Here is a 19,257-nt window from a genome sequence, read left to right as displayed (position 1 = left end):
AAACTGGTGGAAATTTCAGAAGGACTTTCTTCGACTGGAAGTATAAATTCCCGAAGGAAATTTCCAGGATGAAGGAAATCCAGAAGGAATAATGGTGATAAAATTTACTATGACGGGTCTCCAGTTAGCCTTGCGAGCAAAAGCGTAGAATTGCCCTCCGGAGATGGCGAGCGCTATTCTCGATTTGGCCAAGGATGTTTTCGAGTGGGCTCCTTGGGCATAGTTGTTACACAAAATACATACTCAAACAATGGCGGGCACAGGAAAGCTTTCAATTAATAACTGAGGAAATGCTAATAGAATACTAAGTTGAGCAGCTAGCCAAGTTCCAGTTGGAATATAGAGCCATTGAAGAAGATGATGACTACTTTTAGCAACGCCCGGTGAGAACTTGATATGTTTACGAAGTCGCTATACCTAAAACAGAAACCACCGGTGGGAAGATGGGGCGCTATCCTAAAATAGCACTCGGGAAGGAGCGCTATTATAAGAATAGCGATGAGGCCTCCCGTGGAGGTGCTCTTATGCATGATGTTGTTTGCATTTAGAATATCGGCAGCTTCTCCTCTGATTTTCCGTCTTACAGAACGACCAATTAACTCAATTTGAGCATCTGTAGCTCCATGTGCCCGGTACATATCAATTACCCTTTGAACGTCTGCTAACCAATTGATAAGCTCAGTTGGTTTGCCATCGAAAGGTTGAAGATCACGCAAAAAATCGGGCAATCTCCCCAATTCGATAAATTGTTGCATGGTTAGCTGAATTGGAGCAGCGTCTTGCTCTGCTCTCGCACCGTTGTTATCGCCAGCTTGAGCCATGTCAAAACAAAATATAAACTTTTCACAGATTCCAAGTGCACTCACTAATCTTATTTAACACTTTCCCTACTAAACACTAATCTTTAATGTGGCTAAACACTTATATCAAAGTTGCAAAGAATCAAACACTTATTCAAAACTTTTTGGGTCACGGTTTGGGTCTAATTATATGTTCACTTACTCCTTGGATCACTAGTTAAAATATAAACGAAAGAATTACTTACATAGAGAACCTGGTCCTGTGTTTGGCCAACATTAGGGTCGTTGGTCTTGATGATGGCTGTCCTTCCTCAGTCGGGGGATCTGCAGGCAGGCACTTTTGGATTGTTCCGTTTTGCTCCTTCGCTACTCTGGTCCAGCCGTGCCGATCGGGTTTTCCTTTTGGAGTTTGTCCACTGTGTCCTGCAGGTCGCTTTGTGATATGTGCCTGGCTCTTTGAACCAGGGAAACCGGTACTGGAATCCACTAAGATTTTTGCACTTATCACTTTATACTATTCCCGAATATGAGGATCTCGCTGGAGCCTCCAGTTAAGTTTATACGAACGGATTTCTCTTTTTAAAAAAAGGTTACTTCATCATTCGCGAGTCTAAATCGAACTGATTGCTTTATTCAATATTGAAACTTATTACACCTCAAATGCTTACACTTGCACTTTCCGTCGTCATCGTCGTCGCACGCCGAAACTGCCAGGTTGCTCGATGTTACCATCCGTTCTGATGCCGTCGTCAGCATTCTGTAATGCCCTCGTTCTGGCGGCCCGTCGCCAACTCGTTGCGATGAGGTCGTCAGCTTTTTCTACCACCGCTGGGGTAGCTTCGTTGCTAACTTGCGTCTTGTTCTATGAATTTTGAAATTGCTTCCCAATGGGCGTTAAAAAGTGGATCTTGCTTAGAAATAGTTTTGATGTTTTGGACCATTTCCTTTGTTTTATTATAGTAATGTTTGATACTCATATCGTGCGTCTGTTTATTTGCCCATAAACGTGCCTTGTATGTTGAAAGCTCCTGTCTATCACCCAGTGCTTCAATCAAAATAGTTTTTATTTCGTCAAATGATGACGGGTTGCCTGCAAGGCAAAGAATATCCTTAGCTCGCCCTTCAATTTTATTAAGGATAGCTTGTACATAAATTTCAAAAACATCATCTGTCACAAGTGGTCGAAACCGTATTAAAGTTGTTTCTGTGGTGGTCAGCCAAGCATGTAACTGCCATTTATTCCCATTAAAAAGGTAGGGATTCCTTTGATAGGGTCGGGAATTCGCGATAAAAGTTGCAATATTCCATTGTCATTACCGCTCGTGACGTTTACTCTTGAACTTCGGAATCTTGTGCTACTTGTCTGGCATTGAGTGCAGCAAGCTGCTGGGTTAGGTGTTCCAATTGTGCAGAAATCTGATCCATTGTTATTTCTGTCGTTAGATTATTGGAAAGACTGATTAAATCGTTAATTTCGTCTTCTGGGATCGCAATGTGCGAATATTCGCCCGAGTCGGTGGAAGCTAACGATTCTTCCGATGAGCTAGCGCCTTTGTTGGCAAAGAAATTGCGTCAAACGAATTATATGATGGTTAGAACTAAACTGATTTATTATATCGATTCTAATAATAAAGAAACCTATTTGTCCCTAGCTAAATGATGACAGTCCCACGGTCGTGGTGTCGACTCAGCATTACGGGGTCCCACGGTTAGATGTTTATGAAAAAGTCACGTTACTGTCTTCCCACGGAAGACGGGTGTTAACTCGCGCATTGGTTTTATTGATTATTACTGCTGAATCTGCATTTCCGTAGGTCTGGTCAGAAGTTGATGACGTTGCACGCCACGTTCCGGTGGTTCGATGGAGAATTGCCTACGTTGCGTGCCACGTTGCACCTGAGTTAGCCGGTTCATACCATGACTATATATTAACTGATAGTCTAAGGTTTCTAAGTCTCTCTTTTCACCATAGCAGGTGGTTAGAATCAGGGTTGTAAATATTCGGCAGCACTGGATGAAGGTGATGTTTTTTTATTTCATTTTTTTATTTTCTTCCTGCTTTGAAATCAACCTCACATTCCCGGAGAGGCAGAAAAGTAAACAACAGAACTCACATCACCCACTGCGCCGCGAAGATCAAATTTACCACAGCAAAATGTACACATTCATCCAGCAAATTGAAAAAATTCACCACGCTTTTAAATGGGCCACTCACAGTCATACGGTAAGGCGCGAACTGAGCAGCATGTCAGAGCGACTTGTGAGTGGCTGAATGCGAAATTGAATGGTCGGTGTTGGAAATGATTTTTCGGCTGCACCCAGTCGCACTCACCACGGCGGCGAGGAAGGCGACTGCAGATTATACTGAGATCCATGTTTTTCACTGCATTGACTGTGAAATATTTCTACCCTGGTTGGAATCTTTTTGATCACTTTTCAACTTTATGTTAACGTTAGATGCAACAAGTGCATCATTTGCTTCTCCTTTTATCTTCCTTCTAATGGATATACAGATAACATGGTATTTATTTCTATCTTCAATTGTATTCTTAGCGGTAAAAGTGTATCATTGCACTAGTATTTCTGCATCTTGGATGAAGAAATTATGTTCATTAGGATCGCCAGTAAAATATGGTCGTCCCTTGACTAGGTCGGGGATATCCTTTATCTATCAAGTCTGGGCTTATTGGAGACCCATCGGCTCCTACGAGGTAAAGAAGAGGATCTGAATAATCTTCCTGGTTTGAGGGTATCGATTCTAGCGGTTAAATGTCTAATTTGGTCAATAAATTGTTCCATTTTTAATAATTGTTCCATTTTTAATGACGGTGGCTCGGTATGATAAAAAAAAACTATTATTGGTTTACTTACAATATAAGTCTGGACATCTCCTGGGGACTCCAAAAGATTGCGGGATTAAAGCCTGTCGCTCTTCGTGGCTCTATCGTGGAAGATGTTGATGGCTGCGGAACGCGTGTTCAGGTGCCGAATCCTATTAATTCCTATTACCGAACACCGCCGGGTACGGCAGAGACTCGTTGGGTTAGGACCAAAAGCGTGTCTTCTTTCTTCTCGGTACGGTAGCGTGATCCTTTTCAGCCAGGGCGAGTGGTGTGCCGTCCTGGTCTACTGGTGGCGCTGGTCCGTACGGCTGCGTGATGCAATCCGGATAAGATTCGGAGTGAAGTCAGTAGTTGCGATATCCTCTAACAGATCACTGGTTCCTGGTGATATGGTGTTTCTTTCGACTTAGCGTCCACGCAACTCTAACGTTGTGGATCAACTAAGTTTGTTTTTAGATCACTTGAACTTCACTTTCTACTTGCACTTACTCCTGGTCTCTATTCGAGCGCTAGTTAAGAATTTTCTTTTCAGAAGATTCAAAAAAATATATTTTGAGCCAGAGCTCCTTCTTTATTCGAGGTTCACTTACGACTAATTTACAAATCATCTTATTGCTAGTTTTGGATGGGAACAATCAAATGTTTATGTTTATGGAATTATGCTGCGTCTGTGATTTGGGTGGTCTGTTTATAATTCGGGTCTGGTAATCGATATTGGTTCCGAGAAAGTGATGATATGGCGTAAGCCATGAATTAACAGGAATCTGGTGTGAACGTGGGATTTCGCTGATAAGCGGCTCGCGCTTGCAGTTAATTATGAAGTGGGTCACGTCGTTGCTAACTATTATAAAATTATTAAGTTTTCAATATATAATTATAAGTCTATCACTGATTTATTCTAAAATCAAAGAATTTGAATTACCACTTTTACATTACATGCACTCACTTTTATAACTAATACGAAAATGATACCGATCCTAAAGACTGATCGATTAATACTGACCCTCGAAGAGTCGATTGATTCCTATTTAAAACCTAAACTTGCCTATTCTGCATTTCCTGGCCGACCCAGTTGGACGGTTCTGATTCTGCTTGGTAACCTGGCTGCATGTTGAAGTGTACGTTGGTGTAACCGCGTGGCGTACACACTTAATTATATTTAACGGGCTCGGTAATCAAATTACCGATTTCTCAACAGCTGAGCTCTCGGCAGTCAGCTCAGTAAAAAGTTTGAGTATTTACCGAGCTCTCGGTTCTGCTTTCTCGCTGACAAAATGTCAAATTTTGCTGAGCTGTTCTGTAACGTATACTGAGCACTCGGTAAAAAAGTACTGACGTATTTGTTAAAAGAATACGGACTTCAGTAATGAAAATTACCGAGTAAAATGCAATAAATAATCGGAATAAAATAGGTGGAGATATTTTGATTGTTTTTTTGGTTTATTGTTAAAGTATTAAAGTTTTGTAACATTTTTGTTCTAAATCAAAACACCTGTACAACCATTCCCGATTTCAGGTTGGAGATGACAATTCGACAATTTCCTGAAAAAAAAAAACAAAATTCAAGTATTGGATTTTTTTCGAAAGCCGGTTTGTTTTAACTTACCGGAACAGTAACTTCTCCGACAGTTTTGTCAGCTGCCAGCATTACTCCATTTGATCATTTAACGCCAAATTTTTGCTTTTTCGTTTGCATGTGTGTCCACATCCGCGAAGACGAAATCTAAATCGGAAAATACACTGCCATCCATCTGGATTGTCTTTCTCAAAAAGCTGCTGATTGTCAGCATGTATCCGATGATCTCCATGGAAGATGTTTTTGAAAAATCTATGCTTCGGTAGATGCTTGTGTCCCGGCAATGGTTGATGAACCTTCTCCTAACTGAATTTTCACTTGGAGTAACTTTTTTCCACACAATGAAGTCCATCGAAAATTTTCAAATATGGCGTCCAGCGTCACCTATGTATGTCGAAAACTGCACTCGGTAAAATTGTTACCGGAAGCTCAGCAACGAAAATAATTTTAACTGAGCAATCAGTATTTATTTTTTGCCCATTACAACAGTCACTTGATGAACAGGGTAGCTCGGTTATTTATTTTACCGATATCCTGTAATCGGTTTTGTATTGCTGAGACATCGGTATAATTTTTAGCAGAAATCAGTAAATTCATGGAAATTTACTGATTCCTCGGTTAAAACTAATGTTTACCGGGTTAAATCGGTAAAAAATATTACCGAGCTAAATTTCTAGATTTAAGTGTGTACTTTGGACCTTAATACTCAGCATTAATGCGATGACCGGCGATGTAATTGTTCCAGAGGAATGCGGTCTACTATGTTAGTGGTATTTACCTTCAATCCTGTGGTCGGGATAAAAGTCCTGCTGAGAGTATTTACGTTGATGTTGGTGAATTGCTCGCCGTTCAACGTTATTGCGCATTTCGAAAATTGAATTAGATATGAACCTTCCAGTCTATTATTATGCATGCTGCAGTTGGATTGTATTGTAATGTTCGCATCCTGGATAATTATTGTGGCCTCGTTAATTCGTTTAACGATGTTGCGTCCATAGATTTTCTCAATTGGACAATGTGCTGACGAACCGCTAATGAGTTTTTGCATACATTTCGATGGTGTTTCAAGTTCAGAAGATTGACAGATAAATTGCTCTGCGTGCTGATCGCAAACTGATTTTGAACAAAACGGTGTGGTTCCATTGAGATAGAAACTGGCCTTTAGATGAACTCTCGTTCCGTTAGATATCACTGGTTCAATTTGGTAGAGTGTAGGCTTCGTTTGTTACTTTAGGTATTCTCAGGATGTACTTGATTGAATCTTTAGTGGTTATGACATATGCTTTAGCGATTTTAATACACTCTCTGCTGTGGCTACGTCTAATCCTTGGTCTTTCAAAAGCGTTGAGCAACAGTTAATTCTGCAAGGCTAATCAGGCGGCTACTGGGAATATTTAGTCGAGCTAGGGTTATGGCATCACCAATTGTCTCTATTTGCTGGATGAGCTCGTCGATGTTCAATAGTAAGTTAATTGATGAAAATCCTTCGTTGAACTCAGATGACAGGTTGTTGTAGCTCGAGATCTCTAATCCTGATGTCCTATCCAGAGTTAATTCTAATTTGGTTATTTCCTGATCAACAATCGAGTTAATGGTACCATTGATAAGCCTTATATCATCGGCATCCGGGCTACCCGAGATGTACTTCCAACCTCTGCCTGAGCTGTCCCATCGTTTTACTCTTTTATTTGATATATTGATTTTTAAGGGTTAGTGATAGTTTTTCGATTTTTTTTTATAATAGGGTTAAGAAGTCTATCGTTAGCTATCTTTTCTTGGGCTTTTAAGTAGAGGACGTTAATAACGTTTTCTATCGGATTCATTTCGATTGGATGAATAATTCTTAGGTAGCTGTAACAAATTTTAGCTTTCCCCATGGGAAGTATGACAATGGGATTTTGTTTGATGTCATGAATGAATATTTCTGCGTGTCCTCCTATCGCTAGAAGTAACCTGAAAAGTGAGATTACAAAATTCTTTTTAAGTGTTTTTTGTGTGTCTTGATTTGATTTTGATCTGTAATGGTTTTTAAGGTTTGGTCAACTATGTTTGCTTTTCTGTATCTATGGTTTGAAAGAGATGCTTTTCCTTTACATTTTGTATATATGTTTTTATTTTGTAAATTCCTGTACTCTTCCTCGTCTAAGCAAAGAATTTTGGAGTTCTTATTATTAACATGTAATTCAATGTTATCCAAAGCAGTCTGTATGGTTCTAGTCTGATTGTTTACAATTTTTAACCTGTTTAATGAGTTTGACGTACCATATATAATTTCTCTGGGTGCTATTTTGGTTGAAGAATGTTTCGTTTCATTATACAATGCTACGATGAGTTTTAGACCTTCATACAAATTAAGGTTCCTAGTTTTATCTTGATTGGCCTGATACATTTCTATTAATGTGTTATGGAATTTTTCTATAATTTCATTGCTGTTACTAGTACTAGCAAAATGTAAGAATATATTCAGATCCGTTAGGAATTTGGTCATTGTGGGATTCCGAAAGCTTGTCGCTTGGTCACATGTTATTTGTTTTGGAACACCGAAAGTTGAAAAATATCTAGTGAGTGTTTCTATTATGGTTTCCGTCTGTTCGTTTTCTATTTTGTATAGCTGAGCAAATTTAGAAAAAGCATCTACTATTGTAAGAATTTTTTCCGTTTCTTTAACAAAAACATCCATGTAGACATTATCAAAGGGCCTATTATACATTCGTCGTGTTATAGGAATTTTAAATGGATGATCACGCAATTTTCTATGAAGTTCGGGAAAAAATACTGATTTACTAGCTTCTTCATAAACTATTTTGTAATTTCTGTGGTTGAAGTTATGACTTTTCTTGATGAATTCTTCTTGTTCTTTGGGATCTATTATGTCTGGCAGTTTGAGATTACAATATTCAATTTTATTTTTCTTTCGAAAGTGCTTGTTGGCAATCCTTGCGCACGTCTTTGCTACCTCCAATGGAGCAAATATGCCGTTTGATGCGTTTGGATTTATATGTTCCTTAAGAAATCCAATTAATCGTTCCTCATCATAATTCGCTCGGTGGTAAATGTGCCTTGTGTATCCTGGAAATATTTGAATTAGTAAATATGGACTTTTCCTCTGATTATCTGTAACCCTAAAGAAAATTTGATTTTTGAACCTGTTTATGGGGTGGTTTCCATATATCTTGTCGTTTTCGTATACCTCGTTCTCCATCTCGTGGTTGTTAACTTCTGTCTTTGGAATCCTGGAAAGGCCATCCGCGACGACGTTCTGCTTACCTTTTTTGTAAATAATTTTAAAGTCAAACTGTTCTAAGTACAAACGCTGGCGTGTCACCCTTCCAGTTGCGTCAGTGAGTTTCAGTTCCTTCGTAAGCGCTTCGTGGTCTGTATATATTGGGAATTGTTTGCCGTATAGATATGATCTGAATGTTTTAGCTGCAAAGTATATAGCCAAAAGTTCTTTTGCAGTTGCTGAGTAATTTTCTTCTGCTCTGGACAAAGTTCTAGATAAATAAGCTATGGGTTCAATTCCATTATCGAGCTGTGCAAGAACTGCTCCAATGGCAACATTTGAAGCATCTGTTGTGAAGATAAAAGGTTTATCGTAATTTGGATAAGTGAGAAGAAGATCGCTTGTCATAATGACCTTTAATTTTCAAATGTTTCCTCGTATTTGGCATTGACATCTATATTTTTATTTCCATTCCTCAACTGAGAGGTCATTGGTTTTGCTATGTGGGAGAAATTAGGTATGAACCGCCTGTAATAACTGATGGTTCCCAAAAATGATTGCAATGCTTTTCGATTCATTGGTAATGGCCAGGATTTTATTGCTTCGATTTTCTGGGGATTTGGTCTTACACCGTCTGTTGTGACGAGATGACCCAAAAATTCGACTTCTTTTCTGAGGAACTCAGATTTATCGCACTGTATCTTCAAATTGGCTTCTCTCAATGTTTGAAGGATTTTCTTGATATCGCCCAAATGTGTTTGAAGATCTATGCTATAGATGATAATATCATCCATGTAAACGAAACAGCGGATACCAATATGCTTTCTCAATACAGAGTCCATAAGCCTCTGAAATGTCGCTGGGGCATTTTTCAGCCCAAATGGCATACGTACGTACTCGTATTTGCCATTGTCAACGTTAAATGCTGTTTTGGTATATCCTTAGGGTTCACCTCAATTTGGTGAAAACCACTTGCCAAGTCCAAAACGGTAAAATACTGTGCTTTTCCAAGTCTGTCCAGTATTTCACTGATTTCGGGGATGGGGTAGCGATCGGCCGGTGTCTTTTCATTTAATTTACGATAATCAACAACGATCCGATATTTGCGTTTCCCTGAGTTGTCCATTTTTTTAGGTACTACCCAGATTGGAGATGTCCATTGAGAAGAGGACTCCCTAATAATTCCGTTCCCCAACATTTTTGAATTTGGGTTGAAACTTCATCACGAAGATGATAAGGATACTTATATGTCTTCTGATGAATCGGGTTTTCATCAGAAGTTTTGATGTTATGCTTCACCTCATGAGTGAAAGTTAACTTATCGTTATCATTGAAAAATACGTCTTTGTAATCTTTAAGAGTTTTGCCCAGTAGACGTTTCTCTTCGGCATTCAGATGAGTGGTGGTGAAATTAAGCTTTACCTCTTTATTCTCCTGAGTCATTGAAAAATGCTCGCACGCGAACGGCGGAAGTGTGCAACGTATATTACTTTTATTCGTTTCCAGATGTACCACTGCTTTATTGTTTTTTGATAGATACACACCAGGAGTAAGAGTAACGTTTTTAGAAAGCTTCATCTTTTCTTCAATAAGGAAAGATCCGTTCGCAGTAGTAGTTATTTCAAATAAATTATCCCTTTGTTCATTAAAATGTATCTGGTTCACATGGTATCTAGAGAATGGAAATAGGTGGCTTTCGATGATCAATGCATGATTCTTGGTATTAATTTTGGCTCCTAGAATAGCTAGATTTTCATAACCTAAAAGTCCATCGAAAAACTTATGGAATCGAAATACATGGAATGGCAATTTTTCATCGCCAATATTAAGGTAGCCATCGATATTAAGGTAGCCTTTAGTAGTGGGAAGACGGAGGTACGGTAAGAAATTCAAGTCTTCTTTCCGATCACGCGTACTCGCTGAAAATTTAATTCGTCACACTCATCACTCGACACTACTTCTTCAATTTCTTCTTCACTATGTTCACTCGCGGTTTCGCCAAGTTCATTAACGTTTGCCTCTACTTTCATTTTTCGATGCGTTGGCGTTTTCTTGTCGGTTGTTCGTTCTATGGGCGGTCTGTAATATGGTTTCGGTGGATGGCTACTGCTACCGTTGTTAGAGTTGCCAGGCTTGGTAAAATTTGAAAACGAGCGCTGATTTTTGTCATACCTAACGGGTTTGTTCCTTGTTTCAGCGTTTTGGTTAACACATACTGCCTGATATGCAGTTTCCAGGGTTGAGGGGTTTGATTGGCGGATAATTGAGGCCAAGGGTTCGGCTATATTATCCAGATACTTGGAGATAGTAATTATATCTAGTAGCTCATTTACTGAAAGGGGTTTCGTCTGCAAGTTGGATTTAAGTTTTGTATTTATTTCCTTAATTTCATTGAAAAATCTTATATTCGTTTTGTCACCTTTTTTAAGATGAAATAAAAGAGACAAGTTGGTTGTGAGATCCTTCTGATCTCCATAATTTTCTAGCAGTATCGCTTTGATACCTGCGATTGTTTTAGGATTCCCGTTTGCACATAGTATAGTGCGGGCTTCCCTCTTATTTTGTTCTTGATAGCCCTAATATAGTGGCCATCGAAAGTATCGGGTGCAGCGTTGTGCCCTTTGATGACGTAGTCATCACAAATTTCGTCTAATTCTTCAAGCCACGCGGAAAGTTCTCTCCGGTTGCCTGAGAATTCTGACATGTTTTTGATCGGGTCAGGTATCACAAACGGATTAACCTGGTTACCCTGTGTCTGTCGCTGCAATAGCAACTTTAGCTCATCAAGCTGAGCTTTCAGCTGCTCGATCTCACTCTGACGTGTCTCGGGCATGATTATGAAGAGGGGAGTAAACTGAATTGATTGAGAGAATGAAGTAGTTAACGTAATTTCACTTCACTTTACTTCAAAACACTAAAAATTGATATACAAACACGAAATTTGTGATTTTTGCAATGATAGTTTACTCACCCGAAAATAATGATGAACATAGGGTAGGTACGCTGCGGCGTATCTCGGATCGGTCGGCTGATTCACCACCAGGCTTCTGCGTAACGTGGTCCTAGGAATCGTCGCTGCTGCTAGTTGATCTTCTAGACTTCTGCCTAACGTGGATTATTTGGACGTCGTCGCTGCTGATGTTGTTTCAAATCACTGTTGTCCTTGACACTTTTTCACACCGCTTTCGCGTATCCTACCGGCTGCGCCACTTAACTTATTCTAATACGGATTGTTCTTTTTAAAAAATTACTAACTAACCAACTTGGACGAGCACACGTCGACGAAAGAAAGAGGTCGGTACCTCGTGTGCGAATGCTATCTTCTTCTATATAATAAAAATGAGTTGAGATTTCCTTCCTGACGATTTAACTCGCGAACAGGCTGACCAATTTGCAAGATTTTTTCCCTAATCGATTCGTTTTGGGATACGCAAGGTTTGTATCTACAAAAAAAATTGGTGAATTTAACGGGGAAATGTAAAAAATCATCTGAATACAATTTTGGGCCAGCTGTTGAGGAAAACATAACAAACGCGCGGAAATTGATCTAGAGTGCGGCGCTGCAAATAGTTCATTGTGACATTTGCAACACCCTTGCAAAGCTGGGTCTCTTTCGCTAGTTTATTAATAAAAGGTGCTTACACTGCATAAATGTGGCGTGATGCGCCACGTATGTCTTAGTTTTATAGTTTCATTCCTTAACGTAAAGTGCAGTAGTATACTCAAAGGCTTTTCTAATCCACGGATAAAGGAGTCGATTGACTTTTCCCGGAAGTATGTGATATGAGCAGCTGCATTTAGTTTCATTTTATTATCTGTTTGAATTTGTGCTATTATCAAGGAAAGTAACTCATTCACTCGACTGTAGTAAGAATTTAGACTCTCATTGTTAAGCTTCCTAATAGAAGTTAATTGAAAGTCAAGGGTCTCAATGTCCCTTTGGTCTTTGTAATATAGGATTAAAGTATCCTTTATTTCCGACCAGGATGTGAGAACATTATTCGCATTAAGAATATTGGCCGCCTCACCATCGACCTTTCTTCGAATAGTTCTCTCTAATACACTTAGCTGAGCTGCAGTTGCTCCTTTATCTCTATATGCCCGAAGAATGGATTCCACATCTGAAATCCAGTCAACTAATTTTGTCGCATCACCATAAAATGGTCTGATATCCCTTACCAGATCAGGGATTTTTCCGAAATTTATAAATTCTTCAGGAGTCATTGGAGATGTGCTACTGAGAGCCATTATTTTGCCAAAATAAATGTCGAACCTAGATTTTTTCCTTGAAATTATCTCCAGGTTAAATAAATCAAAACCACTGATCGTTTAATAACTTTACAACGTTATGAAAATAAGTTAAATTATTCAAAATCACTGGTCACTTTATAATTTTATAAACTTTCGATTTCAAAATTACTGATTGCTTAATCACTTTAGATTTTTTTTTTTTAAATTGAAGAAATCGGGGTACTTACATTAAATTTAGCAGGTGCATCGCTGCTGGTTACAGTTCGTGGACCTTCGTCTTCGGTGGGGGAAACGGGAGCAGGCACTTCGGGGTGATCCTTTTTGCCAGAAGCTACTGCAGATTGAGGTGAATCCTCGGTGTCTCACGTTTCGCTTTGCTGGTGTCGATGCTGGCTCTTTGAACCAGAATTTGATCAATTCACAGTACGGCTCTTTGGACCGTTGGCGGAGTTATTTGTAATTAACTCACTTAAAGATTTTCACTATTCACTGATCACTTTGATTTGCAGCACGGCTCTTTCTACCGTTGACTATTTTCAGATCACAGTACGGCTCTTTGGCGGCGGAGCTAATTGGAATAAACTCACTTAAAGATTTTCACTGATCACTACTTTTTTATGAAGACTTTTGCAGCAAACAGTTTTTGAAGATTTTTCACCGACACTTGAACTTATACTCTTCCCACTCGCGACTACGGGTCCCTATTCGGGCGCCAGTTAACGGAAGACCTAGGGTCTCTTCAAAAAATAATAAAGCCGAAACGAATTATATGATGGTTAGAACTAAACTGACTTATTATATCGATTCTAATATTAAAGAAACCTATTCGTCCCTAGCTAAATGATGACAGTCCCACGGTCGTGGTGTCGACTCAGCATCACGGGGTCCCACGGTTAGATGTTTATGAAAAAGTCACGTTACTGTCTTCCCACGGAAGACGGGTGTTAACTCGCGCATTGGTTTTATTGATTATTACTGCTGAATCTGCATTTCCGTAGGTCTGGTCAGAAGTTGATGACGTTGCACGCCACGTTCCGGTGGTTCGATGGAGAATTGCCTACGTTGCGTGCCACGTTGCACCTGAGTTAGCCGGTTCATACCATGACTATATATTAACTGATAGTCTAAGGTTTCTAAGTCTCTCTTTTCACCATAGCAGGTGGTTAGAGTCTTTTTGATCACTTTCCAACTTTATGTTAACGTTAGATGCAACAAGTGCATCATTTGCTTCTCCTTTTATCTTCCTTCTAATGGATATACAGATAACATGGTATTTATTTCTATCTTCAATTGTATTCTTAGCGGTAAAAGTGTATAATTGCACTAGTGTTTTTGCACCTTGGATGAAGAAACTAAGTTCATTGGGATCACCAGTAAAATATGGTCGTCCCTTGACTAGGTCGGGGATATCCATTATCTATCAAGTCTGGGCTTATTGAAGACCATTCGGCTCTTACGAGGTAAAGTGGATGATCTGTATAATCTTCCTGGTTTGAGGCTGTCGTTGCCTGTAGGGTATCGATTCTAGCGGTTAAATGTCCAATTTGGTCAATAAATTGTTCCATTTTTAATGACGGTGGCTCGGTATGATAAAAAAAACTATTATTGGTTTACTTACAATATAAGTCTGGACATCTCCTGGGGACTCCAAAAGATTGCGGGATTAAAGCCTGTCGCTCTTCGTGGCTCTATCGTGGAAGATGTTGATGGCTGCGGAACGCGTGTTCAGGTGTCGAATCCTGTTAATTCCTATTACCGAACTCGTTTGGTTAGGACCAAAAGCGTGTCTTCTTCCTTCTCGGTACGGTTGCGTGATCCTTTTCAGCCAAGGCGAGTGTTTAGCCGTCCTGGTCTACTGGTGGCGCTGGTCCGTACGGCTGCGTGATGCAATCCGGATAAGATTCGGAGTGAAGTCAGTAGTTGCGATATCCTCTAACAGATCACTGGTTCCTGGTGATATGGTGTTTCTTTCGACTTAGCGTCCACGCAACTCTAACGTTGTGGATCAACTAAGTTTGTCTCTAGATTACTTGAACTTCACTTTTTACTTGCACTACTCCTGGTCCCTATTCGGGCGCTAGTTAAGAATTTTCTTTTCAGAAGATTCAAAAAATATATTTTGAGCCAGAGCTCCTTCTTTATTCGAGGTTCACTTACGACTAATTTACAAATCATCTTATTGCTAGTTTTGGATGGGAACAATCGAATGTTTATGTTTATGGAATTATGCTGCGTCTATGATTTGGTGTGAACGTGGGATTTCGCTGATAAGTGGCTCGCGCTTGCAGTTAATTGTGAAGTGGGTCACGTCGTTGCTAACTATTATAAAATTATTAAGTTTTCAATATATATTTATAAGTCTATCACTGATTTAAAAAAAAAAAAGCTTTATTTACCACTTTTACATTACATGCACTCACTTTTATAACTAATACGAAAATAATATCGATCCTAAAGACTGATTCATTAATACTGACCCTCGAAGATTCGATTGATTCCTATTTAAAACCTAAACTTGCCTACTCTGCATTTCCTGGCCGACCTACTTGGACGGTTCTGTTTCTACTGACGGTGGCTTGGTAACCTGGCTGCATGTTGGACGGCGTGTAAGGTGGTGTGACCACGTGGCGTACTTTGGACCTTAATACTCAGCATTAATGCGATGACCGGCGCATAGTTCCTCCGGGGGTAGATCGAACTTCTTTTCATTCCTCCTGGGACGGGATGTCCTTTTGAGTTCCAATTTCGATGGCCGTTCTTTTTTCTAAAAATACAGATTATTGCTATGACAATTAAACAATCCAAATGACAATCCTCCAAAAGGGGAAACAATAAGTTTCTGTGCTCGTACTGCTTCCGTTTGACGTGCTCCAATTGGTTTCTATTCTGTATGGTTTGATTATGGATGACGGGAATCTCGTGTCGTTGTGCGATATTCCAATTTATCGTAAGATTTGGACATGCTCCTTGAATTTCTTTTGTTTTGCTTATCAACTCTTTTGAAGTGGAAATGTGATCGTCAACCTCAATATGTACTGTAATTGTAAAATGTTAAGACGAAATTTCCTTGAAGTTTTCGATTATGTGGTGCGCAATTTGATTCCAAATGTGAGTTTTAAGCGTTGTTCATCAGGACCTTATTGTTGGCTATTAGCGTAATCTTTGTCTTCTTATCTTGTTTTTGACTTAACTTATTCTAATACGGATTGTTCTTTTTAAAAAATTACTAACTAACCAACTTGGACGAGCACACGTCGACGAAAGAGGTCGGTACCTCGTGTGCGAATGCTATTTATTAATAAAAGGTGCTTACACTGCATAAATGTGGCGTGATGCGCCACGTATGTCTTAATTTTATAGTTTCATTCCTTAACGATTCCCTTTCCAAGGAAAGAAGTCGTCCTCGACTTCCATTGGTCTCGACTATTGTGGGATGAGCCTGGGTTGCCTCGTGGGGTAGATTACGCTGATTCCTTGCGTCGATTCTGTGGATGGGTTATCCTTAGCCTCGGCTACCGTCTCCTGTTGACCTTGTTGAATAATCACTGTTGCCTTTCTAGTCAGCAGCATCTTGATAATGCAGCCTAGCGTGATACCGATCAGGGTAAGAGATGTTATCGATATAGACCCGAAGGATAGCCAATGAAGTAGATGTATCTTTGTATGAATACTGTCACTAGTCAGGTTCAAATGACGGATATGGTCTCGATGTGCCATATGGAGTATCTGTAATCGTTCCAGAGGAATGCGGTTAGTGGTATTTACCTTCAATCCTGTGGTCGGGATAAAAGTCCTGCTGGGAGTATTTACGTTGATGTTGGTGAATTGCATTATGCATGCTGCAGTTGGATTGTATTGTAATGTTCGCATCCTGGATAATTATTGTGGCCTCGTTAATTCGTTTAACGATGTTGCGTCCATAGATTTTCTCAATTGGACAATGTGCTGACGAACCGCTAATGAGTTTTTGCATACATTTCGATGGTGTTTCAAGTTCAGAAGATTGACAGATAAATTGCTCTGCGTGCTGATCGCAAACTGATTTTGAACAAAACGGTGTGGTTCCATTGAGATAGAAACTGGCCTTTAGATGAACTCTCGTTCCGTTAGATATCACTGGTTCAATTTGGTAGAGAGTGTAGGCTTCGTTTGTTACTTTAGGTATTCTCAGGATGTACTTGATTGAATCTTTAGTGGTTATGACATATGCTTCAGCGATTTCTAATACACTCTCTGCTGTGGCTACGTCTAATCCTTGGTCTTTCAAAAAGCGTTGAGCAACAGTTAATTCTGCAAGGCTAATCAGGCGGCTACTGGGAATATTTAGTCGAGCTAGGGTTATTGCATCACCAATTGTCTCTATTTGCTGGATGAGCTCGTCGATGTTCAATAGTAAGTTAATTGATGAAAATCCTTCGTTGAACTCAGATGACAGGTTGTTGTAGCTCGAGATGATTGAATTAATACTGTATGTTAGATTTCTAATTCTGATGTCTAATCCAGAGTTAATTCTAATTTGGTTATTTTCCTGATCAACAATCGAGTTAATGGTAGCATTGATAAGCCTTAAATCTTCGGCATCCGGGCTTCCCGAGATGTACTTCCAACCTCTGCCTAAGCTGTCCCATCGTTTTACTCTTTTATCTGATATATTGATTTTTTTAAAGGATTGAGATAGTTTTTCGATTTTTGTTTTTATAATAGGGTTAAGAAGTCTATCGTTAGCTATCTTTTCTTGGGCTTTTAAGTAGAGGACGTTAATAACGTTTTCTATCGGATTCATTTCGATTGGATGAATGATTCTTAGGTAGCTGTAACAAATTTTAGCTTTCCCCATGGGAAGTATGACAATGGGATTTTGTTTGATGTCATGAATGAATATTTCTGCGTGTCCTCCTATCGCTAGAAGTAACCTGAAAAGTGAGATTACAAAATTCTTTTTAAGTATTTTTTGTGTGTCTTGATTTGATTTTGATCTGTAATGGTTTTTAAGGTTTGGTCAACTATGTTTGCTTTTCTGTATCTATGGTTTGAAAGAGATGCTTTTCCTTTACATTTTGTATATATGTTTTTATTTTGTAAATTCCTGTACTCTTCCTCGTCTAAGCAAAGAATTTTGGAGTTCTTATTATTAACATGTAATTCAATGTTATCCAAAGCAGTCTGTATGGTTCTAGTCTGATTGTTTACAATTTTTAACCTGTTTAATGAGTTTGACGTACCATATATAATTTCTCTGGGTGCTATTTTGGTTGAAGAATGTTTCGTTTCATTATACAATGCTACGATGAGTTTTAGACCTTCATACAAATTAAGGTTCCTAGTTTTATCTTGATTGGCCTGGTACATTTCTATTAATGTGTTATGGAATCTTTCTATAATTCCATTGCTGTTGCTAGTACTAGCAAAGTGTAAGAATATATTCAGATCCGTTAGGAATTTGGTCATTGTGGGATTCCGAAAGCTTGTCGCTTGGTCACATGTTATTTGTTTTGGAACACCGAAAGTTGAAAAATATCTAGTGAGTGTTTCTATTATGGTTTCCGTCTGTTCGTTTTCTATTTTGTATAGCTGAGTAAATTTAGAAAAAGCATCTACTATTGTAAGAATTTTTACGTTTCTTTAACAAAAACATCCATGTAGACATTATCAAAGGGCCTATTATACATTCGTCGTGTTATAGGAATTTTAAATGGATGTCTTTCATATTTTTTTTTGAAAAATCACGCAATTTTCTATGAAGTTCGGGAAAAAATACTGATTTACTAGCTTCTTCATAAACTATTTTGTAATTTCTGTGGTTGAAGTTATGACTTTTCTTGATGAATTCTTCTTGTTCTTTGGGATCTATTATGTCTGGCAGTTTGAGATTACAATATTCAATTTTTATTTTCTTTCGAAAGTGCTTGTTGGCAATCCTTGCGCACGTCTTTGCTACCTCCAATGGAGCAAATATGCCGTTTGATGCGTTTGGATTTATATTTTCCTTAAGAAATCCAATTAATCGTTCCTCATCATAACTCGCTCGGTGGTAAATGTGCCTTGTGTATCCTGGAAATATTTGAATTAGTAAATATGGACTTTTCCTCTGATTATCTGTAACCCTAAAGAAAATTTGATTTTTGAACCTGTTTATTGGGGTGGTTTCCATATATCTTGTCGTTTTCGTATACCTCGTTCTCCATCTCGTGGTTGTTAACTTCTGTCTTTGGAATCCTGGAAAGGCCATCCGCGACGACGTTCTGCTTACCCTTTTTGTAAATAATTTTAAAATCAAACTGTTCTAAGTACAAACGCTGGCGTGTTACCCTTCAAGTTGCGTCAGTGAGTTTCAGTTCCTTCGTAAGTGGTTCGTGGTCTGTGTATATCGTGAATTGTTTGCCGTATAGATATGATCTGAATGTTTTAGCTGCAAAGTATATAGCCAAAAGTTCTTTTGCAGTTGCTGAGTAATTTTCTTCTGCTCTGGACAAAGTTCTAGATAAATAAGCTATGGGCCGTTCAATTCCATTATCGAGCTGTGCAAGAACTGCTCCAATGGCAACATTTGAAGCATCTGTTGTG

At 39.0% G+C, this 19,257-nt stretch overlaps 2 protein-coding genes and 1 pseudogene across 2 annotated transcripts in view; 1 reads left to right on the top strand and 2 right to left on the bottom strand.

Annotated features, from left to right (window-relative positions):
• The window catches only part of LOC134207778 (ubiquitin carboxyl-terminal hydrolase 30 homolog), a 173,571-nt gene that overhangs the window by 83,308 nt on the left and 71,006 nt on the right, over positions 1–19,257 (top strand). The gene's annotated exons all lie outside the window — the stretch shown is intronic.
• Positions 5,156–11,651, bottom strand: LOC134207489 (uncharacterized; annotated as a pseudogene).
• LOC134207488 (uncharacterized) lies at positions 16,445–17,686 on the bottom strand (the record flags this gene model as incomplete). Its single annotated transcript, XM_062683201.1, has 1 exon — positions 16,445–17,686. A coding segment is annotated over one exon (1,242 nt), but the record flags the coding sequence as incomplete, so codon positions are not given.

Source organism: Armigeres subalbatus, chromosome 1 (genome assembly GCF_024139115.2).
Source record: "Armigeres subalbatus isolate Guangzhou_Male chromosome 1, GZ_Asu_2, whole genome shotgun sequence".
NCBI lineage: Eukaryota > Metazoa > Arthropoda > Insecta > Diptera > Culicidae > Armigeres > Armigeres subalbatus.
This window is presented reverse-complemented; position numbering and strand designations above follow the sequence as displayed.